Consider the following 26,258-nt stretch of genomic DNA (forward strand, 5'->3'; position numbering starts at 1 on the left):
AGGATAAATGGGATAAGGACTGCTGAATGTGGGGTAATAATGATGAGATGTTCATGGGGAACAGGTCAGGAAGCCATTTTAGAAAAAAGATCTACTTTGTCTTAATTTTTTTTTTAAAAAACCCCACAAAAATTCAAATTGCTGTATATTTAACTGGATAGAAAAGGGGACTTTAATCATAATTGGATTTCATAATGTTCACAATGTGTGTGACTCATTCAGAGTTTTGATAATTACCATAAACCTCTGAGAGGGATATTTGAAGATGGAGTGTCTTTTCCATTCCAGTAACCTTATTGCCCACAAAAAAATTGGCCAAATCTTGTGGGACATTAAAGAGAAACAGATTTAAAATACTTCTAGATGAAAATGTTTTAGCACTGACCACTCATTGTTCCACACTTCAGAAAATACATCCCCCTATCTTCCGTTAGGTCAGTGACCTCTCCCTTTTTACTGGGTGACAAGTAGGCAATTATTCATTTAAAGACCTAGCGCTGCAGTCAACTAACCTTTACTCAGTGGAGACCCATTGTAATCAAGGGGTTGAAATTAATCATGGGAATTAATTCCAATTGTCTTTATTTCAATCATTTGAGAGGAGGAGGAGTTTGGATTTGATATCCCGCTTTATCACTACCCGAAGGAGTCTCAAAGCGGCTCACATTCTCCTTTCCCTTCCTTCCCCACAACAAACACTCTGTGAAGTGAGTGAGGCTGAGAGACTTCAAAGAAGTGTGACTGGCCCAAGGTCACCCAGCAGCTGCAAGTGGGGGAGCAGAGACGCGAACCCGGTTCCCCAGATTACGAATCTATCGCTCTTAACCACTACACCACACTGGCAGAAGGGGTGAAGCACAGATAAGAAAAACAGGGGGTTTAGAATTTCAAACTGTAGAAAGATATGTAACTGGCCTGAAGTCCTTTCTTCAAAAACCATATGCTGCACTGAGCACAAATAGGGTGTTTTAAACCTGTTTCGAAGAGGAAAAACGTCCTCAGGCACCCCTTTGCATTAATAAGGCAAATGGAAGCACATATGCCAGCCCCTCAAATCCCTCCCCCAATTCTCACACTCCTTGCAAAATAGACAGTAAAAATGATGTCGCTTTCCCAGGAAGTTTAAGGTTTCTTGGGGGAGGGAGCAGAACAGCAATAATAAGAATAAGAATAAGAATAAGAATAAGAATAAGAATATAATTTTTTATTATTTATACCTTTCCCATTTGGGCGGCTTTGAGCACATATAAAAACATTGTAAAGCGTCAAACATTAAAAGCTTCCCAAAGTAATAATAATTTTATTATTTACCTAGTATTTTGAGGCCTCGTGGCTGTGACTCTCACCATTCTCTCCTTTGGTCCCTACATATCAGGGTTTGGCTCAGAGAAAAGGATAATGATGATGAATTCAAGAGTCTGTGAGAACCCACACATGCATTCAGGAATTTCTTTGTCTGTTTTTATGGCTTATAAAATGGTCCACCACCTCAAACCTTAGCCTGCAAACCTCCCCAAGTTCTCATCAGGGAAGAATGATCTTCCCAAAGATAGGTATATTATAGATCTTGTCTCCCCTGCCCCCCTTTTTTTCTTTTTTGCCTGTGATATTTTTCCAGTGCTGAATCTAAATTGGCCATTTCATCTTCCAAATAGTACGTACTTTGGTAATATACCTTGTAGTTAAAAGTCCCAAAGTGACAGTACCATTGAAACAGTGTCACCACATTTCCTAATTGTGGCACGAACTTGTGCTTCCACAAGCATGTAATAATTACTTCAGCTCTACACAGAATATCCATTTCACTAAGTTTCCCCCCTTTATCTTCCAGCAGCATCAGAGTTACAAAAAAATTGCTAAGAGAAGTGTCAGAACATGTGGAGAAATACAGCCCACCAATTTAGTTACTCAGAATAACAGAAGGCGCTAAGAATTGTTAGCTGTGCAATGAAATTTTTTTTTTTTTTACTTATAAGCTGCTTGGAAGCCAGAAAAAGAAAGAAACTTCCAACCACCCTGAAGAAATTAGAATGCTCCCAAATTGAAAGCAATTTTGCTCCATATTTGTAAAGCCACTTAATAGTCATTCCCGTGAAGAAAATCATTATTATTGGATTCCCTATACAAATAACTGACTCCCTGTGAGCAAGTCTGGGGTGGAGTAGTTTTAGCATCTACCGTATTTTTCGCTCCATGAGATGCACCTGACCATAAGATGCATCTAGTTTTTAGAGGAGGAAAACAAGAAAAAAAATATTCTGAACAAAACAGTGGATGTATGATTTTTGTGGTTCATGCTGTGGCCACAGACGTGTGATTTGACAGTGAGTTTCGGGTAGCCCAATGCAAAAATCCTGAGGATCCATGTGGATCCGTGCTTTGTAACCACGTTTTAAGTGGGGAGGGAAGGAAAAATACTGAAGGGACAAGGAGCACGCATGGGGTGTGTGGAGAAGGATCTTTTCAGCGAGCTGAGCGGGGAGGAGGGAGGGAAAGAGAGTATGCTCGCTTTAAAGCAGACAACTGGACAGGAGCCACTTACACCCGTGTAAGCAGCTCCTCTCCTCTCCAGCTTTGCTCCTTTAAAGTGAGCCGGCTCTCCTTCTCTCCCTCCTCCCCGGCTCAGCTTGCTGAAAAGCTTTGCTGCTTTTCAGCGAGCTGAGCGGGGAGGAGGGAGGGAAAGAGAGAACACTCGCTTTAAAGCAGCCAACCGGACAGGAGCCACTTACACCCATGTAAGTGGCTACTCTCCCGCTTTGCTGCTTCAAAGCGGGCCACGGAGCAGGGAAGGAAGGGGAACCATGGATCCTCTGCTAGCGACTGCAGCAGATCCCCCCGCCATCCATAGGCATTCGCTCCATAAGACACACAGACATTTCCCCTTACTTTTTAGAAGGAAAAAAGTGCGTCTTATGGAGCGAAAAATACGGTATATTGTATCATGCTTGTGACTGAGCTGGTATGACAGAGTTGCATCCATTCCTGTGTGTGCTGTGAGGTTGCTCTCCTCTCCCTGTGAACCTCCCAAATCTGTTCCAGAGGATTCCCCAATCTCTCTGAAGAAGATTTTGAGGTTGCGTAGGGTGCTGAATCAGGGAGGAAAGGGACGTTACATTGCCAAAGTGGAAGTGTGTTGTATGTGTGGATGAAAACCTTAAGCATGTTCCCAAAAACAGACCAGAGGCAATAGTACTTCATCCAGCAGAGGTTTACTTGTGTTAAAGGCAAATGAGGTTAATGGTCACAAATCCAAAAACATTCAGGATTGGCACAGTCCATAAAAAAATCTAGTTGCAGCATTTACAAAAGCTTATACTCTTAACTCATAATAAGACCAGTGCTCCCCCCCCCTTGTTTAGGGGTACTCTCATTTTCCTACTCATATTGAAATACTGCTCCTCAATGAGGCCAATCTTAAAGTCACAAAATGTTTAGGGCAGGAATGTCCAAAGTCCTTTGCGAGGGCCTAATCTGGCCCACCGGTCAGTTTAATCCAGCCCCTGTGACAGTTTATTTCCTGGGGTAAAATCCTAAAGAAAACCTCACAACTTCAATCCTAAAAAAAGGTTAACAACTTTGGTCGGCCCTTCACCTCATCAAATCTGGCCCTCTTTGAAAAAAGTTTGGACACCACTGGTTTAGGGGTATGTGTACCCCTGCGTTCCCCCCCGAAAAAAGGACTGAATAAGACTAAAACTCAACACTAAGCATGCTGTGTACAGAACACCACACCAGAAAAGAGATAGAAAGTAAAACCCTTTTATGGGCTAATAGCCGTAAATAAATAAATAAAATAAATAAAGTAAAACCCAGGTTCTTTCTGGCTTATTATTATAGTCAGCATGACCTTAATTGAAAGAGACAAGAGAACTAGTTCAAACCAGCTTCCCAGAAGGTATAACCCAAACAATCATAACCCTTCTGCCTGCTTCTCTCACACAGAGAAGCTTCTAGTAGCTTCTGGAATCCTCTTGTATTAATCAGAAATAGGAAAGCTCTCCACACATCAGATCAATACTTTCTTCACAAGAAATGCAAACTGACATTGTGCAAGTGGAATGAAAGCACTGGATATAAACCCATGTTGGGAACTATGCCTATTACCGCTTTTGTTCTTGGTACTAAACAGTACAAGAGCATCTCAGTCAGCCTCTAGGTCTTGGTCACTGTCATGGATCAGAGAGCTCCAGGCAGTCTCTGTGATGTCCCAGGACCAACTGCCGATATATTTCAAATTGGACTGAATACACATATCATAAGGCGGGGGTGGCGGGGGGGGGGGAGATTTGCACAAGCAGAACGACATATTGAGCTATGAATCCATAGCTCAGAATATCCCCTTGGTTGAGGAACTGAAGCAGTTTGTCACCCAGCTTCTTGCTGAAGTTGAGTAATTACATGCTTAGACAGGCAAAGAGAAGCTGTCAGTTTGACTGGGATTAAAACCTCAAATGGCAGTGGGCTGCAGAGAGGACTGGGAAGGAGACTGAAAGGAAGGCTGTAGGGTAGCAATGGAATGATCAGATATGCTTGTGTGTCTTTAATCAAGTGCACAATACAGGTGTCCCCCAACTTACATGGGGGTTACGTTCCAGGCCCCTGTGTACATAAGCGGAGATCAGGCGGGAGGGGGGCATCTTCTTTTAAAAGCTTCTAAATGCCCATTTTCCCCCTGCTCTTCACTTCTCTGTCCTGCTCTCTTTCCACACAATTCTCTCTTCAACTAGAGTTGCAAGTTGTCTAGGGCTAAAAAGTGCCAAACGCTGCAGTAAAAATAGAAATTACATAGTTTAAATAGGGTACTATCCTCAGTTTATCAATCTAGGACACCAGCCACAGAGAGAGCTGCACTGCTGAGTTCTAAGAGGCAAAGCAGGTGAAAGGAGCTTATAGCGACTTTTAAAATCCCGAAACTTCATTGTACCTTTAAATTGTGCTTTTTAGAAGACCAGCAGCAGTTAGAGAAAAGACTGTGATTTTGAATTGGACAAGTTTGTTTTTTTAAGACATGGCAGGGAGTGTGGATAAATTTGCTTCAATCACCGAGGGAAAAGACCCATGTTTCATTATAAAAAGTTATATTGAAGATGTTCGCTCCCCATTAACTGGTATTTCAGTTAGCAGTATGCTATGAGAGAGCAATATAGGGACGTGGGTGATGCTCTGGGTTAAACCACAGTGCCTAGGACTTGCTGATCAGAAGGTTGGCGGTTCGAATCCCCGCGACGGGATGAGCTCCCATTGCTCGGTCCCTGCTCCTGCCCACCTAGCAGTTCAAAAGCACTTCAAAGTGCAAGTAGATAAATAGGTACCGCTCCGGCGGGAAGGTAAACGGTGTTTCCGTGCGCTGCTCTGGTTTGCCAGAAGCGACTTAGTCATGCTGGCCACATGACCTGGGAGCTGTACGCCGGCTCCCTCGGCCAATAGAGATGAGCACCGCAACCCCAGAGTCGGCCACGACTGGACCTAATGGTCAGGGGTCCCTTTACCCTTTACCTTTATGAGAGAGCAAAGCTCATTATCAGTTTTTAGAAAAGGGACTAAAAATAAGACAGCAGGTATATTTGATTAATCTATGGCGCAACCTACATTTTTGATGTATGAATTGTTCCGTTCATCACAGATCATAAAGGATGCCGTGGAAACATGTGTGCAGTTCATAGCACTTTGAATTCCACATCAGCATTCGCACACAACATCAATTCAGGTAGAAGTTGCTTCTCTGTGCTGATATTGCCCGTGTCTGATCTGTGTGCATGCACAAGTCTGTTTGTGAAGATCACAACTACATTTGGCATTTTGTGGGGTAAGGCAGGGTACACGTTTAATGAACAAACTGGAGGTCAGAGAGAAGAGTGTCAGTAGTGAACTAAGGTATTTTTAGACTCTAAGTTCTAACCAGTAGTTCCCCAACTAGTCATGATGGCTCGGCTCTGCTTCCATGGTCAGAAATAGTGTAAGTCTTTGGTCTCATCAAGAAAGAACAGAGCTGGTGTTTCTTTTTGTTTTGTTTTGTTACATTCAAGATCAATTCAATGATGGGGTTTTGCAGAAGATAACAAGCATAAGTTGTCTTTAAAAACCAGACCTCAAGATTATAATATGCCAAGGCAATTGAGATTAATAACAAACATTCTTGCTGGTTTTATTGGACCTGGATAACTCACAATGGTTTTGGAAGACAGTCAAACCAAACACTCATTATTGTTTGTCACCAAAGAAAACAATATAGTCTAAGCAAATCAGAATTTGGGTCTCTCATGACATCTCTTGGAACAGTTCAAATAGAACTAGTGTCCCTATGAACCAAGGGACGAGTAATGTCCTGTTCTCTATTCCAGGGATAGGTTGTCTACTTAAGCATTTACTAAATTATAGGGCTGGCATTTTCAAATATGAATTCATATTTACAGCCAGCCAACATTTAAATGAAACGAACAGCTGTGATTTTGAATATCAAGCCTCTTTTGCTCAATTGAAGAGATAGTTTTATTGAAAAATTCCCAATAATTGGGTCTTAAGTGCTCATTTTTCAGCATTAGTTTAACTGATGCTCATTGTAGCATTTGATACACATGCTGAATAGTCTGAAAATTACTGTTCTAGAGGGTAAGGTACAGCATGCAATGTCTACAAAATGGCAATGAAAACAAATTCATTTGTTCTACCTATAAAACCTGTATTCTCTGTGATTTTTTTTTAATGGGCTGTCACTATTTACTTGGTTAACTGCTGCAGGTTTAGAATTTTGAATAACCAGGAAGCCAAACATTTATTCACAGGGACCAATTTCCATCCAGTTGTTGTCTGAAGAATAATGCATATGTTAGGGGCAATGCAAGCTGTTAATGGGCACAGAAATTGCCCATTGTGCAATTAAACAGCAGGAAAGGTCTACTGTTTTAACGCCCCAAATGTTGGCCTCCTAGATGCACACCTGGAGATGCGGGGGAAATGATGAGGATGCTGAAGTAAATGGACTCTCAGCCTGGCTTTTTTTCCAGAACCTGCTCCTTTGGGCTGATTTTAGATGGCTCAATGTGTTTTTAAAAGGCTTTGAACTTTGTTACAATTCATTCAGGCTACAATATGTAATGTGCTTTATTTTTAGATTTGAACCTGATTCAAGTGGATAGGTTAGAAATCAATGTAGCAAAACCTTGGTAATTATTTTTTAAATGAGCAGATGTCATAAAACAAATGTGTCATGAAAAAAAATAGTGTGTTTATATAATGCTTTTGTCAAAATGTTTAATTGACAACTATCTAGCATCACGAATACACCTAATGTTATTGAAGAATATACAGAAATATACATCCTTCATTTGATTCCAGTAATTTACACCAGTGAAATGCAAAATAACCAGTTTTAAACTCTTAGTAAGGGTGGGCGTTTGAAGAGGTAAAGGGTGATTAACTCATGTGATATACATATAGTCTCAGAAAGAAGATACCAACAAAGCCAAAACGATGATTGATGAATCCTTAGGAGAAAAATGTTCTTTGTTAGTAACTGAAATAGGGAGAAATTGAGGCAAGGTGGCAATTGGTTGAAAATAATAAGATTTTCACTCATCTGTACCTGAAAAATCTGACAAGAGGTATCAACATTGAAATTAGTAATCATATACAACAGTTTCAGAATCCTGGAATTAAACATCTGTTTATTGATAAGAACAGAAATACAGAATTATTTTAAAACAGCAAATTAATACGTACAACGCAAAATTTATAAAATATTTTAACAACTCATTGTCAGCTTTGATTCTACAATATGATCAAAGAGGGAAAAAAGCCCAGTTTAAAATAGGTTCTGTCGTGCTAAATCTTATGAGGTACCCTGCTAGACAGGAAGACACACATTTACCATTTCCACATAAATGCTTCTTTTTCACAGGCTTGGCTCCACAGCGCAGTGCATGGAGCAGTAAATGTAATACCAGCCTTTCCCCTCTCTTCCCTATCCAGGAAACTACCATTGAAAGTGCAGAGACTTTCCAAAGAAACATGTGATGTGGCACGGGGGGACCAAACAATCCTCATGCCCAAGTGGAAGGTACTTTGAATCCTCCTAGATGGAGTCTCACTGATCATCTGAAGGCAAGTGTCTTTCCAAAACGGTGCAGAATCAGCTGTACTTCTAGGCAGACACAAAAAGGTATTTGCCTTAAATACCGTATCTTGTCTTGAGCGGTTTAACGGAAGACTCTTTCAATCCTGACTGCTCCAAATGACCAAATAACGAATGTGCAGCTATAAGAAAAGAGAGATTAGGGCATTTCTTAAGCCTTTTAATCAGCTCATATATATATTCTCTGCATGAGACTGCCTGGCAAGTGGCTGGTGAAGAGAAGCGCAGGGCTTTCACAGTCTGGGAGGCTTCAAAATGTTCTTTATCAGCTGCAGGGCAGGCTAACAAAGGCGGAGGTGCAGAGAGGAGAAAATCAGGTTCTGTGCTGCTTTGTTACTTTTTAATCCATTTCTCTGAGTAGTTTACAGTGTTGTCCACAGGTATGCAAGCTGGGCGAAAGCTAAGAGTAGCAAACAAACAATGCTACAGTATACAGTTGTACCTTGGATCACAAATGCCCTGGAACTCAGACGTTTTGGCTTCGGAATGCTGCAAACCGGAAGTGATTGTTCTGGTTTGGGAACGTTCTTTTGGAACCCAAATGTCTGACAGGGCTTCCGCGGCTTCTGATTGGCTGCAGGAGCTTCCAGCCAATCAGAAGCTGCAATTTAGTTTTTGAAGGTATGATGGTAAACCACTGCTTTTATTCGCCATGTTGCCAAGTGGCCTGAGAGAGTAGACTATAACAATCATGTAGTTCACTGCTATGGGGGCCCTGCAGCAGAATTCACTGTTAATACTGCAGGTGAGAGGTGACTGATTTGGATTTCTAATACCTAATACTGCCCCCTCATATCTTTTAGATTGCTGAAAAAGCTAAAACTACTTCCAATTGTCTCACTCTGACCACCTCTGAGACCAATTCAGCACTTGTATTCCACAGACTTGCATAAAGACTGGTTGCACTTCTAAAATGTTCTAAACTTAAGAGAAAATAAATTTTGCACATGAAGTAAGAAACAGGTTGGAGCAAGAACTCCTGCCTCTGATGCAACAATTGTTTTTTAAGCTCCAAAAGAAAGAACTGCAACATTGTACTTTGGCACCCAATTTGCAATATTTTATTTATATTGGGTTGTTAAATATCAGCAGGATCTTTAAGATTTCTCAGAGAGAGAAAAATCCAGACACTTTCCATTTCCATTTTATACTAACCCAGCAACAGCACCAGAAGCCCAAGCTACCTAATTTTGGTTTTAGGTTTTGCGGGGGGGGGGGGGGGGAGCAGGTGAAGAAAATTATTTTCTCAAACAATGATGCTGGATAGAATCTCTTTAAAAAAAGAAAGTGAAACAACACTTTCAGGATTTTGTTGCAGCAACCAAACTGTGCAATTAGCATGCCTATCTCTAAACCTACCAACTACTAGATTCTATTAGTGACCCATGGTTGCATTTTATTTACCTTTTTTCTCTGAATCAGACATAAACATTACTGCCATATCAAATCTTTTTGATTCGGACAGCTTCTGCAGAATTTCTAAGATGAGTGAAGGTTCTTCTTTCCTGTGTGAGAGGGAAACATTAACATACAACGATAAATAACTTCTTTTGATTGGATAATTTCATGACATGTATATGGCATTATCAAACTCAAGTAAAAAGTGAAAAACAAAATGCATGGATAAAATTAGTCAAGTATTAAAACCAATTTATATAAACAACCACTACAACAAGCTACAAATCAGATATGATTTGTCAATAATCTGATAATTTTGACATATCCAGAAAAGCAACTTGATAACCTTATGTTCCTATGGGTATCCAAAATAAGAATATTTTGTATAAAATATCCTGAAACTGCTCCCGTTTAAGGTGCAACTGTGGTATTTCATTTTGTTCAAAGTTATGCAATCATTTTTGCATAACAAAAGTTTCCCATGCTGAACATCATTCCAGACTGTTTTCATGATAATGGATGTATTTTGTGTACTTGCCTCCTACCAACATTACATTAAATTGATAGTCATCTAGTCCTCATTTCCTTGTTTCTGAGGAACTTGATCTTATCTTGCCAGCACTCCTTCAACTCCCCCTTTCTGTGTGTGCAGCATTAATACAGGGTCTTACTAATAATACTAATAGTAATACACATGCTGTGCTTTCTCATAAGCACATCAAAACAACTTAGTTCATACTTCTCAGTGGTAGGGGACATGCTTTGGTTCTATATGACTCAAAGCTCAGTTCTTGGCATCACCGTTAAAAGGATATTTTGAGGCAGGTCAAGATATTCTAGAATATTGATTTCACTTGAAACGAACCACCCGTCTTATGCATAAGCAGCTGCCTAAGAAGAGCAAGCATGGTGACAAAGTTCCACAAATCTTAACTAGCCTTGGTACAGTCATTATCTCTGGCACATACAGAGGATTTGTATAATCTAGTTTTGATCTTCACACTATGCTTCAAAGACATTCTGAGTGTCTTAAGAGCATAGTGCAAAGCCGGGCACTGCATTTTCCATTAACCTGGAACTTGGGCAGAAGGTGCTGACTTTTTGGCATTGTGCTGTGCCTCCAAAGTCAACAATGAGATGCTTCCTCTGCACTCAAGTTACATGGATGGATAGACGGGAGAGTCTCATGTTAGACTTTGCGCCACTCTTCAGAGGCATGGTATGATGTCAGAATAAGTGAAGGAACAATTGTTAAGGTGCCCATATATTTACTGACCATTGTATTGTGAGTCAACTCTGGATTTTCATCCAAATATTCTGAAAGGTAAGCATTGAAGTGTTCCAGCTCTAAGCAACACTTTGCTGCTGATTTTTTTCTTACTTTTCCCAAAATTGCTTTGTAAAATATCATTTCTCTTACAGATTATTCAAGCGACACTAATTCCAAGTACTGGCATATTGCTAGAATTGGGCACAACAACAAGCAGCCAGAAATATGCTCTGGAAAACAGGAAAATTGCTTTTCAGCCAGGAAATGAGTCCAGCTGTTCAATTTACCATCTAAAAATCCATGAACTGAAAAACTTACCCAGTATAAAAATCCTGTAGAATTTTCAAAATTTGGCTAAATACATCTGGATCCAAGGATTTTTGGAACAGATTAGGATAAAGTGAAGGATCAATTTGCTTTGAGAAAACAAAAGAAAAACAAAAACAAAGCAGGCATTATACATTATCAGAATTCATCTTCTTGCACAGTGCCTATAGAAACAAAAGCTTGACTGGAAAGAAATCAAATCAATTAAAACGTTTCATTATACCAGCAGTTTTCAAACTGTTCTAGGGAAGTTCCTTGGGAGTTTACCATGGTTCTCCAATGAGAGTGATAGTAATGGTGGAACACACCTCCTTGATGTACAGCTTGCTCCTTTTAATACTGATTGCCCCTCTCCCCATACTGGGCAGCATCAGGGAAAGTTGGATTTGTTCTCAAGGTCTCTCAGTTCATATGAAGTGACAGTGAGGCTCCCAGGGCCAGTATGAATGGAATGTGTGGCCTAGAAAATGCTGTTAAGATCCTGTGACAGCGTACAGAGACTGTGATAGGGGAGACCTAGGATTCACAGTCTGCTGCTTAGCTCGGCAGCAAGCACCTTGGGCCAGATGTTCTCTCTCAGCTTTACCTACTTCAAAGGGTTATTATGAAAATCAGGGGGTGGGGAGAAAAGAACCTAAGGTCCTTGGAGGAAGAGCAGGATTCAAGGTAATCAACATATGGTCAGAGGATCTTCTACTGTCCTGCTGATGTGGAAAGAGTTCTCTGAAGGTTAAGGGTTTTAAGACGCCTATACCACAGTTAGCTCTACAAGTATATGCAGTTTGATAAGCACTTTCAATACTACAGCTGATGAATGCAATCCTACAGATGGAGAGAATTTCCCGAAGTTACATAATAAATCCTGTCTTTCCCCTCCAAAAGTACCTCTGATTATATAGACATAGACACAGAGAGAGAGGGGGGGGAAGAGATTGTTTATCCAGGCATGCACATTGCCATCAAATATCAGCAGAAGAGAGCAGTAGGGGCTGAGTTTGGTTGAACGAAAGGAGGCAGCTGACTTCCTGCTTCCTTTCAGTCCAAGATTGCTAAGTGGAAGATGGGTGTCCAACTCAATTCTACCCAGATCCATTTTAAAGAACTGCAGGAGCTTCAATTTTACCTTCTCTTTAGCATAGCACAAGGGCTACAGAGACTCACAGGGAAAGGGAACACACTTGGTTCTAATACTACAGTGGAAGGTTGAGTCCTGAAGCCAAGTGGAGTGTCAGCACTCAAATGAAGCACCTATGATGGTTTTAGGGCTGCTGGTGAAGGAGAGGAAGGCCACTCCAAATCCCTAAATAAACGTGAGGCTGCACAGCCAGCACTGGAGCTCCCCTCTCCTCTTGCTATTACCCAAAAAAACCCTGTATGGGACGCCCCACACTGGACACAATGGAATTGGCTTTGGAGACAGCTGCAACCTCTTTGCATGAACTGACTGAGACAGTGAGGTTGCTCAACACGTACCTGAAGCTTAAATAGGAAAAACATACCCTAAAGGTACTATTCATGGGTAACAACAACAAATATGCAATGAAATAAACTAAATAAATCACAAGTTGGAAATTGCTTTACCCTAAAGGAAGGTATTAAGAAAGACTGCACTGTAAAGTTACACAACTTGGTAGAAACCATACTTAGCTATGAAGAAGCTTACCTTCAAGTACGTGTATAATTGATCTGGGTAACCTTTTAATTTTCTGAAATCCGATTCCAGCTGAAAAGAATTCACAGGAACTGGAGGCACAGGGAATGTAAATGTGGGGAGAAGTGTTTGTTTTTCTGTCTTAGTTTGTTTTTTCATAGCACAAGACTGAGATGTAGATGATGGTTTCTCTTTCACAGTGCTTTTGCTGACAGGTCTAAAACATTTAAGGCAGACATGAAGTGGATGATTACCTAGCCTCTATTTGGAGACAGGTTTTACAAAACACAGTTATATTTATTCAAACCAATCTTCAAAATTGGTTCCAGAGTGATTCACACAATTAAAGGGTCCCATCAATAAGACACATGTTAACAACAATTGGCAGACAAAACAGAACTATCAGCAAAACATTTAAAATTCCTAAAACTTAAATGCCAGTGAACAGAAAGATTTTCTTGCACCTGACACCTAAAAGATAACATCAGCACCAAGTGAGCCTCCTTACAGAAGGTATGTCAAAAACGGTGTGTCAAAACTGAGAAGGCCCTCTCTCTGGTTGTCATTTTTTTCAACTTTGACAAAGAGGGAAGAGTAAGAAGGGCCTCTCTCAGCTGTTGATCTGAGAGTCCAAGCTATGGAGAAGGCACTAATTCTGATACTTGGTCCCAACCCATTTATGACTCCCTGATTTAGAGTACAGGACTCTGTTGAAGTAGTTAAAAGAAAACAAAAAATCCAGAATGGTGGTAGAGACTCCCCTTAACAGATTAGAATCTGTTCTAGTAAAGGACAGGGTCAGGATAAGACATAATGTAAGATTCAGTCTATATCAATCATACAAAAAGCTTGCATATAATCAATATATGTGCATGATTGGTAACACTTCATTGGATGTTGTCAGAATGAATTCTGTTCCAACACTAATCCCCACTAAGTAGATTGTGTAGAAAACTGCACAATCTTGTGCAACGTACATTTTCAAAGCCTAATCTTGCAAACAATAGCAACAATATTGGAACACATGATTAAGACTATATGCATCAACAGTACTACTTACACTTGATCTGACATACATTTTAGATTTACTTGCAATGTTTAAAGGGTAAAAATGCCTCAACTATTGTGCAACAAAGTTGGTTATGAATATAAAAGTTCAGAACAAGAGATTTACTTAATACTAAATGCTAATGCACCAAATATTTAACGGTACATTTAATTTGGTGAGGAAAAAAGTGGTAAGAAACAACAATTCTTTAAGCCCATAGTGCTCTGAAAATTATAAACGTCAAAAGGGAATTTTCACAACTAGAAAAGTAAAGCCTTTCCCTATAATTTTATAACGTGAAAGAAAAAAATGTCAAATGTCCAAGCCCCCTCAACACTGATTACAGTGTAGCCATTTGCTCTCCTGTAATTTATATGTCATTCCATTTGGTTTATATTCAAGGGTTGGAACTTTGCTACAAGAATAAAATGTTTACTGTATACCACATACAGCAGACATGTCCAAAGTCCGTTTTGGGGGCCTAATCCGGCCCTACTCCCTAAAATCCTAAAAAAACCGCAACAACTTAAATCTTAATAGAAGCTCAACAACTGCAATCCTAAAAAAAGGTCAACAACTTTGGTCGGCCCCCACTTCATCAAATCTGCCCCTCTTTGAAAAAAAGTTTGGACACCACTAAATACAGTATAGTGTTTCCTAAAATATATGAGGGGAAAGTTATAAACTCTTCCATTTGTGTACTTATATAACATGTATTAGACCTGAAAAAATAGCCTTGTAGTTTTACTTTTAAGATTCATTCAAAAGGACATACATGCTGTTAAGCCACCATGATTTTTAGCATCAACTGTCTTGAGCTAAAATTATCCTAACCTATATGGAACTAAAAGATCTGATTAAAATCATTTCCAAAGTTCCCATTTGTTTATTCCGTTCATAAGGCCTCCTACCCCCATTACCATATGGGTCAATTCAAAACTCATAGTAAGCTAATAGTTAATAGTTTATTGTGAACATGTTTGTTTGGAGCAAAACAAACCACTAGTTGTTATTTAATACTAAAATCAGTACTTACTCTATGGTTACAGAATCTCCGATTTCTTCTATTTTCAACAGCTTTGCTTTGGGAGTATCAGCTGAAGAAGAAAAATCATCTTTGCTTGGATTCTGTGCAGATGCTGAGGTATTTGTTGCTTCTACACTTGCAGAAACAGACTGATTAGGTTGCGGATTGGAGGTAACCAGCAAATTTGCGGTCAGAATCTCACCATCCACTTCTTCAATGATTACTCTTCTCAAGGGTTTCTAAACAGAACAGAACCATGCAGGGAGTTAGTTACAGCGGTTTTAACATACCTGTGAACAACTGGGTGCATTCTCAAAGCTTACCTTTGCCTGTCATAGCAAATATGAAAATCCCGAAACTAAGAGGTTGTTTGTGGCATAAAACTTTTGTAGGCAATCACAGGAAGACACACTCACCCTTTTAGTACACACACACAGCAATGGAATCTGCCTCCTATCAATTGATCTCACCCCAAATGTGTATGGCAGAATTTATAAGACCACACCTTCTAAACTTTTTTTTTTTTTTAAATCCTCTTTGTATCTTCCTCTCTTATGATACTAGACAGACATATGGCTCGCCATTCAGATCCATGTAAACTACTTAGGATGCACTTTTCTCTCCTTCCACACCTCTACCCTTTCTGGAAATTTCTCTTGATTTCATACCAGCAAACATCCTGCCTGTAACTTCCCTTCCTGAACAAACTGATCCTCTTCTTTACAACATTTCAAGCCCACACAAGTTTGCCCTGCTCTCACTAACCTTATCCTTGGGATAAAAACACCTGATACCCTCATCATTTGTACTTACTTTTGATCTAAGATGCAAGGGTTTATCAATGGGTTTCACTAGATTTTGTGCTTCTGTTTCCTTTTGTGATAGTCCAGGACATTCCGTGCCCGTCCACAGCCCTTTTGCAATTGATTCCTTTAAAAGATTAGTAAATAACCATCCATGAAAATCGGAATGATTTATAACTCAGAAAAATACTCAAAGTAATTTAAGGAAGTAACTAGGGAGATACTGAAGTACAACACACTTACATTCTTAAGTTTCATTATTTCATTTACTGCTTGCTTATTTCCAGGTTCCAGCTTCAAAACAGTTTCAAAATCTGATGAATTTATATCAAGAAACACAAATTTAATGTAATGTAACGATAATTAGTTTTAACACTTAATTTACACGTATTTATCTGCAACTGTTAAGACACGATCCATTATCAAATGTTAACCATTTGGAAGTCCCACTGAATCCAACTGGTCTCCCAAAGAAGACTTTCCCCACTATAATAAATGTGATTTCCATGACTATGGCATGCTCAAGTATCTATTAATGAACTACTGAAATGCAATAACAGTAACTAATGGTCATTATTTATTAAAATGTAAGCTACTGTGAATGAAATTTTGCACTCAGAGCAATAGCAAGGAAATGGGAACTAAGCAATTTTCATGCTCTCTGTCAGTGCAAAATAGCTTTACTTCTTTTGAATCAGCAGTACCAGCCTTGACTCCAATGAGGCAGGATGCAAGGCCCAATTTCAAATACCAAACTGATTAGATTCTCAATTAGCAATTTAGACAGGGTCCAGATTCTGCCACATCGCCTTCAGGCGAGAGTCTCCTTATGGAAATAAAATTAAGTTTCAGTGCTATTCCCTGGGCAAAGGTTAAGTGGGTAGGAACACATCCATGTGCCCCCTTACAGTGGCCCAACTATATCAGGCAAACGTGGTAGCTCAGAAAATCTAGATGTTAAAAAAACCAGTTACTTTCTGCCCAAGCTTTGCTGCTATCATACTGGATTGCTGTTGGTGGACTGGAGCTGTTGCACTGAGAAATTATGATTGAGCAAAAACTTCATCAAAAGATAACATCAAGCACACATCCATTAAAAATCCCACCTTGCATAGCTTCTTTTAGCTTTCCTAGTGCAGCTCTCGCAGTCCCTCTTCTGGCATAAGCTTTTGAGTAGGAGGAATCTAGTAATACAGCTTGAGTACAATCTTCCTCTGCCTCTTCATATCTCATCATCAAGAGAAAACATTTAAAAGGATTACTTAGTAGTGCAGATCCCATCAGATATTGCTTCTCAGTCTACAGTCACTCCAACAAATTCTGACCAAAGTTTGCATATCTATGTCACATATGAGCAAATATGAGAATTATATGCTACTAGAAGCTGTGTAATTCTATCTCTAGAGCTGAACAGACCTTTCTCAATGTGATTACATTAAAGAAGTGCTTGGATTAAAAACCAATATGTTGCCTAAATTTAAACTTTATGTGACCATTATTTGGAAAGTTCAAAAACATTTAGTTGAATATGTTACAAAGAGTATCAACTTATAGCAGAGTTGCTCTCTAGTCTTGACAATGTAACAGCTACAGTACCAATCTGAACCTGAGCAGAGCTTTCCAAACTTTTCATGTTGATGACACACTTTTTAGACATGCATCATTTCACGACAGAGTAGTTCAATTTTACTAGCAAACCGGAGGTTAAATTAACCTCTTTCCAGCCCCGGGAGGAGTGAGGGGAGCGTTCACGTGACACACCTACACACTGCAGCTGACACACTAATGTGTTTGGAAAGTTTGGAAAGCTCTGCTCTAAAGGAATACTTTATTCTACTTCACTGGTTGAATATTAAAACTTGATGAATAAAATGCAATGAGAATGGATGAGGAGATCGTAGCTCTGAATTCCTCCATTAAGTCATTCTTGTAATATATGAAAGTAGTGCTTACATTAGCCACTTGCTTATGTACACAAGTTTTAATTTCACACAAAAAAACATTTTCAGATCAGTTCGGTGAAGTGCAAAACAGCATTAGACCAACCCAAGCTATGACATAATCTCCACTATGGGAACAAAATGTTCTTGTGGGAACAAAATGTTGTGTTGTACTGTTTATTGGTGTGTTATATGAAAATTAATTAAGATTGTTTTTTAATAGATACTGATGAGAGTGCAATTAGTAAAAAGCTTTGCTTATGAATATGTATTTCAAAAAAGATTTCAAAAGACAGAATTGATTTAAATGCTAAGAAAATACGCAGATCATGCGGAATTGCAAGTTCAAGAGCACACACTTTTGAATTTTCAGGTAGGCCATAGCTCTGTTGGCTGGAAGAAGCGCATTGGTGCCATCTGCTGCTATTCCACGTGTGTAGCATTCTATTGCTATTTCATATTTCCCTTCTTTGAAATAGCCATTTCCCTGTGATATTTGGGGAAGAGAAACAGTGCATACATCAACAATTGCATCTTCATACAAGTGAGCAGCACTTCAAAAATTAAGACTTTATTCAATATCTCACACACTCCTGCATGTGAAAGAAGAGAAGTAGTGATAGGGTATGCTTTTCAGACAGCAATGCACATTTCAGAATGTCTGGCATATGACAACACAATACAATCATATAGCAGCTGGGCCAGGGCTGGAGCTACATCAGAATAATGTAAATCTAGTGTTTTAACACTTGGTCGCTTTAAAGAAACCACACAACTAACTAAACACTAGACACTTATTCCATTTGTCACAGATGTGGGTTCCAGTTCTGCATGGTGCAGAACTGTGCAAAAAGGCTTCCACAATGCAATGAATTCTGAACCACTATAAAATTCCACCACAACTCCCACAACTATCTTGAACATTATATGTTCTATTTACCAAATCTTTTTCTGCCATAGCCTTTTGCTTTAGCTGCTCCTCCTCAGTTTGTTTCTGTTCTGTTATTTCAGTGTTGGTAAAGACATCTGATTCTTCAGTTTGGAAGCCTTCTTTCGACAGGAGAGCCTAATATAAGACATAAGACATGCAAAACATTTATACTACATAGCAAAAAATAAAATCATGTTCATTGGGCAAATTTAAATTATTTACCTGTTCGATTTTCCTAAGTTCAGTTTTTGCTTCAAAGTTGTCTGAATCCAACTCCAAAACCTTTTCGTAATCTGACAGCATGACATGAAAATATACATTAATAGGGTGAAAAGCACGAAGCTTTAGGAAAAATGTAAGTTACGGCTTGCTAATTGTATCAGCAGTGCTTCTTGTATAGGAAATGCACTGACATACCTCACTTAAAAAGCAAAACAAGTAAATAGTTCTCAAAGTAACCTCCCAAAAGTTTAATAGCATTATTACCCAACTACATAAACTAGAAGATAACATGAAACACATTTATAGTTCATCAATAGGTATCACAGTCTCTAGACTTCATTTTGAGGGAAGATGGAAAACAGATCTCATCACATTTCAGAACACTGTTAGTCTCCAACAGTTTGTAATTACGTTTCAACCTGGGTGATTTTCAACGTCAGCAAACATGAATCTAAGACAATATTGTTATATCTGCAAAATGACCTTTTTAAAAAAAAGTCATTTCTCCAATGTAATTTTTTTTACAGACACTAAAGAAGGGGAACAAATATAAGAAGTTTCTTCTAAGATTATACAAACCAATAATGTCCAGTGACATTTGAGATACAGCATATTTTACTTAAAATTAATAATATATGGGTGTTTCCCAGAATCTTGTTCAATTGAGAAGTTTCTCAGAATGCTGTATACATTAATTAATTGGCTGAACTCTTCCATGGATGCTTCAGAGACAAGGCAAATTGAAGAATTAATGCTGAAATGCTGGTATATTGGTAGGTCAATCCATAAATCAAAAAGTTATTTATCTAGAGCAGGCATGTGGGGAACCTTTGGCCCTGCATATGTTGTTGAACTACAACTCCCATCAGCCCCAGCAAGCATGGTTAATGGCCTGGGATGAAACGAGTTGTGGCTGAGCAATGTCTTTGAGAGCCAAAACGAATGAATATTAAACATACAGAAACAGAAAATCCAACATACCTTCTTTAGCACCGTCAAAATTTTGCAAAGCAAAGCGAGCTGCTCCTCTTCTGGCATAAGCCTTTGTATAATTTTTGTTTAGGGCAAGTGCTAAGTTACAATCAGATTCAGCCACAGAATACCTGCAACAATATTGTAGGTTTGTCATCCCAAATGCATGTTCCTTAAAAGCATGCAAACAGAAACCCATGCAATTCACAGAAATGTGGGTATGAATACTTCTAAAGTTGCACTGGTGCTGAATTGGGGAAGACTGTCAGCTATATCATACCCTTCAGTATATTCTGTCCCCCGCTGTCTGACAGGGCAGCCACAGCATGTGACTCCGATGTTTCCTACCACCGCCTTCAAGGAGTCAATGCTCATAAAATGGGACTACTTCAGAAATGTTTGCCTCTGCACTTTCAGGATGCTGAGCATCAATACCAGCTTCTGATAAGGCACTAATTTCCCATTTTCTTTGTTAATTAATCTATCAAATGGCAAACTGAAATGGTTGAGCATTGACAGGTATAAAACCAAAACAAGGCTACTGAAAAAGAAGAGAGGGGGAGCTGAATGCTTAAGGAAATCCTGAAATACCAAAGTATCCAAAACAAGCCTTACTTTTTCAGTCGATAAAAAGCAGATGATCTGTTTGTGGGCAAAACAGGATTGTAAGGATCTGCATTCATTCCTCTTGTGTAACATTCAATTGCAGCATCATAATTTCCTTGCTTAAAATAATTATTACCCTGTTAAACAAAATATAGTGATCAGTGATGTGAATATACTTCAAACTGATTCCTCCCCCCCCCCCATGTTACTTTTCTTGTATCGTGAGAATTGTGTTTGCCAGCTTTCAGGATTTTGTGGCCCATGTTCAACCAAATTCAGATGGAATCCTTGTAAAAGAGCTCAGCAAGACTCACATGCATCCTAACCTACGCCATGGCTTATTTTGAATATAAATTGAGGAAATGAATATAAATGCAAATAAATAATATAATAAAATTTTGGGAAGGGGGCACATATTCATAATCTCTCTAGCCCCAATTCACACTTCTGTTTATAAATGACTTCCGTAACCACAAATTCTAGCAGTTTTCAGACCTCACTTTCGATCACACAACCTGCACTGGGAGATAAGAGTTGAGCAGGACAGAAGAGTGTGACTGTCACCAATTTTCCAAAACATCTATAGCTTTTACCAGGTTGGGTTTCCTTCTTGTTGTTGTTTTTACAGAAAATGGAACGTGATTTAAAGTAAGTAAATACCACAATTCCGAACTGCCTATCTCAAGAAGATCATCAATATAACAAACAAAAGAATATCAAATCACCATGCTGCCCATAACACGTCTTAAAATAATTAGATAAGGAATGAGTCACGGTAAAATATCCAAAAATGTCTGGAGTTAATCTCTTGGTTTCAAGGTTTAATCTGAAGGTACATCCTAAAGGGTGTTGGGAGAAAACAAAAGTGTCCCTCATTCTGAAAGACCAAAATAACCTTTTCTTTCTCAGCAAGAGCCTTTTCTGTGTCTATGTGTATTCCATCTTCTTCAGAATCTGATTCTAGAGACACTGAATCATGGGTGCTATCTTCCTTATCAAGTTCTTCAAGTATCTTATCCTGAAATGACACACATTTGAAGAAAATTACAAATTAAAAAAAATTAAAGGGTGAATAAACAAAGTAGTAAAAAACAGTGAATGTCTTATTAAATATTAGTTATATCACTAACATTCATCCACGTATTTCACCCAACTCCTATCCAACCAGCTAAAGCAAACTGTCTTTTCACTTTTTAAATAAAGATTTCCGTTATCAGAGCTAAAGTAGTATCACAAAATGGAGTAACTGCTTCTGAAAGTAAAACTTTTCTGCCCAAAGCCATTTCAGAAGGGATGTTAGAAATGAATTTCTGGGAAGTATTTTTTTGAAATTCCACTTTGGAGTGGACAAGATCATCCGTCATTACCAGCCTTCATGGACTGATAAGGGAGAGAGCTTTGAGCACTTGTTTATACAGCTGGGTTTTGGCTCAAGAGCTCAAGTTACAGCATTTTAGAAATGCTCCCTTGGAAAAGGGAAAAAGTGGAAACCCATTCCTTCAAATTAAGCCTGAATACTAAAGCTAATTTAGTTCTACTGACTGTTGTATAATTGACACCCTGTTTATACATACATTGAATGAGGTGGTAGAATTTGGGTCTGTACCACTTCAGAGTGCGGGAAAAGGAGTGATGTCATATTTTGGATTACTTCCCCATATTAAAAACTTACTTTAGCCTCTCCACAATGTGCTCACTAAATGTGAAATAAATGCTTTACATGAAAGCAGACCACCCACCCCCCAACACACCCACCCTTCCTGAAGTCTGTAGCGTCACATGTTACAACTAGAAATCTACAACATTTTTCTACAGTATATAGAATGCCCTAAGACAACCCAGAAATACATTTTCTTGTGACTAAATCTGCCTTTGGTGAAATTTACTTTAGCTAAAATCTTAGGCTAGGGTACAAGAATGTAATCTGGACAACGGTGCTCCTGTGCAACATCTATTCATTTTAATTGGATAAGCACAGATCAGAAATGTTAATTAATCTATGTCCAACTTAATTATCTCATTAATTAGACTACAGTCTAATAAAACATACAGACAATATGTTTCACCAATAAACTGTAATATTCTTTAGTTGAACCTTCGGAAGTATTTGAGTTTGTTTCAGTGCTGGCTAGTCACGGTAACCCATGCTCTAGTGACCTCCCATTTGGATTACTGCAATGCACTTGTTATGGGGCTACCCTTGAAAAGGGTCCAGAAGCTACAGCTAGTGATGGATATTACTGCCAGATTATTGACTGAGGCAGTAAGATGGGATCACCTATCCTAAAAGCTCTGCACTGGACACTTGTATAATACCAGACGTGGTTCAAAGTAGTGATGGATTACAGATCTTGGGGCTCTGCTTGAGGTCCCCAACAATATTTAGGATGAAGAGATGTACAGAAGGGCATTCACTATGGTAGGTCCCTGAATCTGGAATGATTTTTCCAATGTTTCCCATTGTTGGCCTTCAGATACCAAATGAAAACAGTTACCTTTGCCTTGGCCTTTCCAGTTTTACAAATAAGAGGTGTTCTATTGAGCAACACATGTATTTCCGTTTTAAATAATTTGCTACAAGTTTTTTTAAAAATTGTATATATGTTTTATGGCTCTCTTATCATTATTTTGTTCACATGGTTGCTGTACATTGCCCTGGGCTCTTCCTAAGTAAGATAAAGGTGTAAATTTAAAAAAAATGATGTTTGAATTTGTAATTGTATTTTTAAAATTTCATAGCGTGCTTTAATGTTACATACTTAAATCCCACAAAACAAAACTCTGTATTTTTCCTAGCATTTTAATAACTAGATTCAGCTTACCACATCAAGCTTCCCCCATGCCTCATAATCATAAGATTTTATCTTATTCTTTTTATTTTCTTCAGTAGTTTTCTTAGAGATGGCTTTAACTTTGTTTTTCTTCCTTTTCTTATAAGCTTCATTTCGAATTGGTGGTAAATCCTAAATATCAGAAAAGGTTGCTATTCAGTATCAGAAAACTTAATAAATAAATTGATTTGCCCTTTTCTAGTTCCCATGGTACACAAGCAGATTTATTGGCCATTGATGAGGATGTATATTCCCAAATGCACTAAAGGAAGACTCATCCAGGTATGCGACCCACTTAAACAATCTCTATGCTGTGTGTAGTTCCATTCTTCCCCTGCTCCCAAAGGGATTTCTTCTCTCAGAGAAAGTAGCTGTGAATGGCAAGGGAGCTGCTTAAGCTGGGGAAACAATTGCAATATTACATATGATTCTATCTTGAAAAGAATGGCACTATGCATCATTGTTTGTTGAAAGTTATGACCTAAATGTTTCAGAGTTTACAAAGAGTCTCCTTTTGCTTTGTAAAAGAGGAAACCTAAGTATATGACTTCCTGCCAAACAAACATGCTAAGCACAAAATGGCAAAAACTACATCAGTAATACAAGTGATTTATTTGTAGTTTCACTTGAAATTTAAAAAGGACATATTTCTACTTGTAAGCATCCCTGTCAATCCTAGTATCAGATAACTGAATTTACCTTGACTGGAACTCCACTCTGTTGCCGTAAATTGCAATCCTTTTCTTTAATATCCTTTTCCCAATTTTCTAATTCTTTCACAAAATCTTGCAACTCTTCTGCATTTTGTCTTATTTGCATCTGTAACTCTATTGCTTTATTTGGTGAAGTCATCTGGTAATTAAAAGGTTTTGGGAAATGTCAGGCTACTAACAAACATTTGCAGATACTAGATTAAGGAAAGAAAAAAAGAGAAAAGTGCTTGAGTACTGAAATAAGCAACATCATCTGATGATACGATAAATTTAGTGGGGAAAAGCAGGCTACTATCATTCTAAAAGCCCCTTACTAAAAAAATAATGAAACTAGACTGAATTATACAGAGCCACAGGAAATTAGACCATTAAACATATGCCCAGTCCACTAACATGCAAAGTTGGGGTGTGTCTTATTTTCACAATAAAACCATCATGTACTAAACCCACCCCTCTATTGCATTGCACCTTGCATTTGTTGAGTACTCCACATACTTTTCTTCTTTCTTAAGCTACAAATGGTGAAAACTGCCAGAAGCCCCTTAAAATACCAACACCAATGAATTTCCAGTGCCAATTAAAAACCAACCTATGCTACCAAGGATGGGGGATGTCAATCATCTGGCCAGATTTTGATCCATAATTATTGCTGCGACTTTATTGTCCCTATTATTATTATCATTATTATTATTATTATTATTATTATTATTATTACAATCACCATCATCATTTGTATACTGCCCTATGGTATACCCTATACCCACAGGTTCCATTTATTTACTTTTTTTGCTCATAGTTGTTTTGGCCAGAGTTTATAGTGATGTATCATTTCAACGAGGGACATGGGTGGCGCTGCGGGTTAAACCACAAAGCCTAGGACCTGCTGATCAGAAGGTCGGCGGTTCGAATCCCAGCGATGGGGTGAGCTCCCGTTGTTCGGTCCCTGCTCCTGCCAACCTAGCAGTTCGAAAGCATGTCAAAGTGCAAGTAGATAAATAGGTACCGCTCCGGCGGGAAGGTAAACGGCGTTTCCGTGCGCTGCTCTGGTTTGCCAGAAGTGGCTTTGTCATGCTGGCCACATGACCCGGAAAAACTGTCTGCGGACAAACGCCGGCTCCCTCAGCCTATAGAGCGAGATGAGCGCCGCAACCCCAGAGTCGGTCACAACTGGACCTAATGGTCAGGGATCCCTTTAGCTTTTATCATTTCAATGAAGGATGGGGCAGAAATGTTTCAATAAATAAATAAATAACAAAATGAATCATTGCACGGTGGCAAGGGATTGCTTTCTCTGCAGAGGCTCACCTGGTGCCATTGCTATGTATCTTCAGGTGCCAGCCAAAAACACAGTTTTTAAAGCAGGCAACTTTAGCTTTTAACGACCTATATGGCCTTTTGGAGTGGGCAGGAAGTTTTAATGTATACACCCCCTGGCTTTAATGCATGCATGGTTTTCTTTTTGGATAAGCTCCTCTGGCAAAACAGTGCCCAACAAGTAAATTACCCTGTAAATAGTGCCCTTGGACCAAACTTTTCTTTTCTTTTTCAAACTGCAGAGGTCAGACCACTCCACCCCCACCCCTCCTGCTGTATACAGGAATAGAACAGACACGTGTTCAGAGACACGTAACAGTTCGTTCTTCAGCAACAGCGCTTGGACAGACTTGGAGGCGATGTTCCCCTCACTAAATTCAAGGCGAAGTTCGTTATAAAGATACGACAGCTACGCGTAAGACGACGGGAGTCTGACAGAAACCTCCCTGGGAAATTACCTCCGAGTCAAACCGAACAGTGAACGTGAGAATGGCGCAATCTTGTTTGGTGTGTCGCCCCCCGCCCCGGTTTCAAGGGGGCTCTCGAAGGCCTCGGGCCTCAGACTGCCAAAGGGGAGCCTTCCCCGGGCCAGAGTCCCTGCCACCCTCGCCGCCGGCCGGCCCCGAGACTCCCTCCCTCAGGCAGCCGCCCCACCTGTCAATCGTCGGCGCCCGCAGCCTCCTCACCTGCGCGGAGTTTGGTCCCGCCTTTTCGCGCTCCCCAGCCGTCACTCCGCGGGCCGAGCGCCGCGCTCCTTTCCCAGAATCCCGCGCGCCACAGAGCAGTGATGTAAAACTCCCCTTGCGAAAAAAGGTAGTTCTGTGGTAACCATAGAAAGGACCCTCGGCCTTATCTGGCGGTTGCGCAGTTTAGTTTGCCTGCTGCCTCTAGTGCCATGGATACCGTCTGATTCCCCTCCCCTCTTCATTTCCGCCTTTCCGCCCTCTCCTCGCTTCGTTCGGTGATTGGTTCAAAAGAAGCAGCCGGAGGCAGTTCTATCTTTCCTTCTCCACATCTCGTTGGTACCAAAGAGGCGGGGCGGAGCGACCTCGAGAGGTTTTTCCCTATCACTAC

The 26,258-nt window shown here is 39.5% G+C and overlaps 1 protein-coding gene across 6 annotated transcripts; it reads right to left on the bottom strand.

Annotated features, from left to right (window-relative positions):
- Positions 1-7,636: 7,636 nt before the first annotated feature.
- Positions 7,637-26,071, bottom strand: RPAP3 (RNA polymerase II associated protein 3). Of its 6 annotated transcripts, none has more exons than XM_083574508.1 (17): positions 25,871-26,071; positions 23,857-24,064; positions 23,149-23,289; positions 21,222-21,344; positions 20,336-20,463; positions 19,730-19,851; positions 18,749-18,819; positions 18,536-18,661; positions 17,955-18,082; positions 16,762-16,883; positions 15,899-15,969; positions 15,666-15,782; positions 14,862-15,091; positions 12,790-12,994; positions 11,118-11,215; positions 9,536-9,636; positions 7,637-8,253 (listed from the first exon to the last, which is right to left on the bottom strand). In XM_083574508.1, exons 2-17 carry the CDS (start codon positions 24,007-24,009, stop codon positions 8,168-8,170), a joined length of 2,022 nt encoding a protein of 673 aa, XP_083430634.1. In that variant the 5' UTR covers positions 24,010-24,064; positions 25,871-26,071; the 3' UTR covers positions 7,637-8,167. The 6 variants fall into 6 exon arrangements, with proteins under 6 accessions (XP_083430634.1, XP_083430637.1, XP_083430635.1 ...); XM_083574511.1 differs by having other exon boundaries at positions 23,857-24,009; positions 25,871-26,011; XM_083574509.1 differs by having other exon boundaries at positions 25,839-25,949.
- Between the last annotated feature and the right edge of the window lie 187 nt (positions 26,072-26,258).

Source organism: Podarcis filfolensis, assembly GCF_964270895.1.
Source record: "Podarcis filfolensis genome assembly, chromosome: 10".
Taxonomy (NCBI): Eukaryota; Metazoa; Chordata; class Lepidosauria; order Squamata; family Lacertidae; genus Podarcis; species Podarcis filfolensis.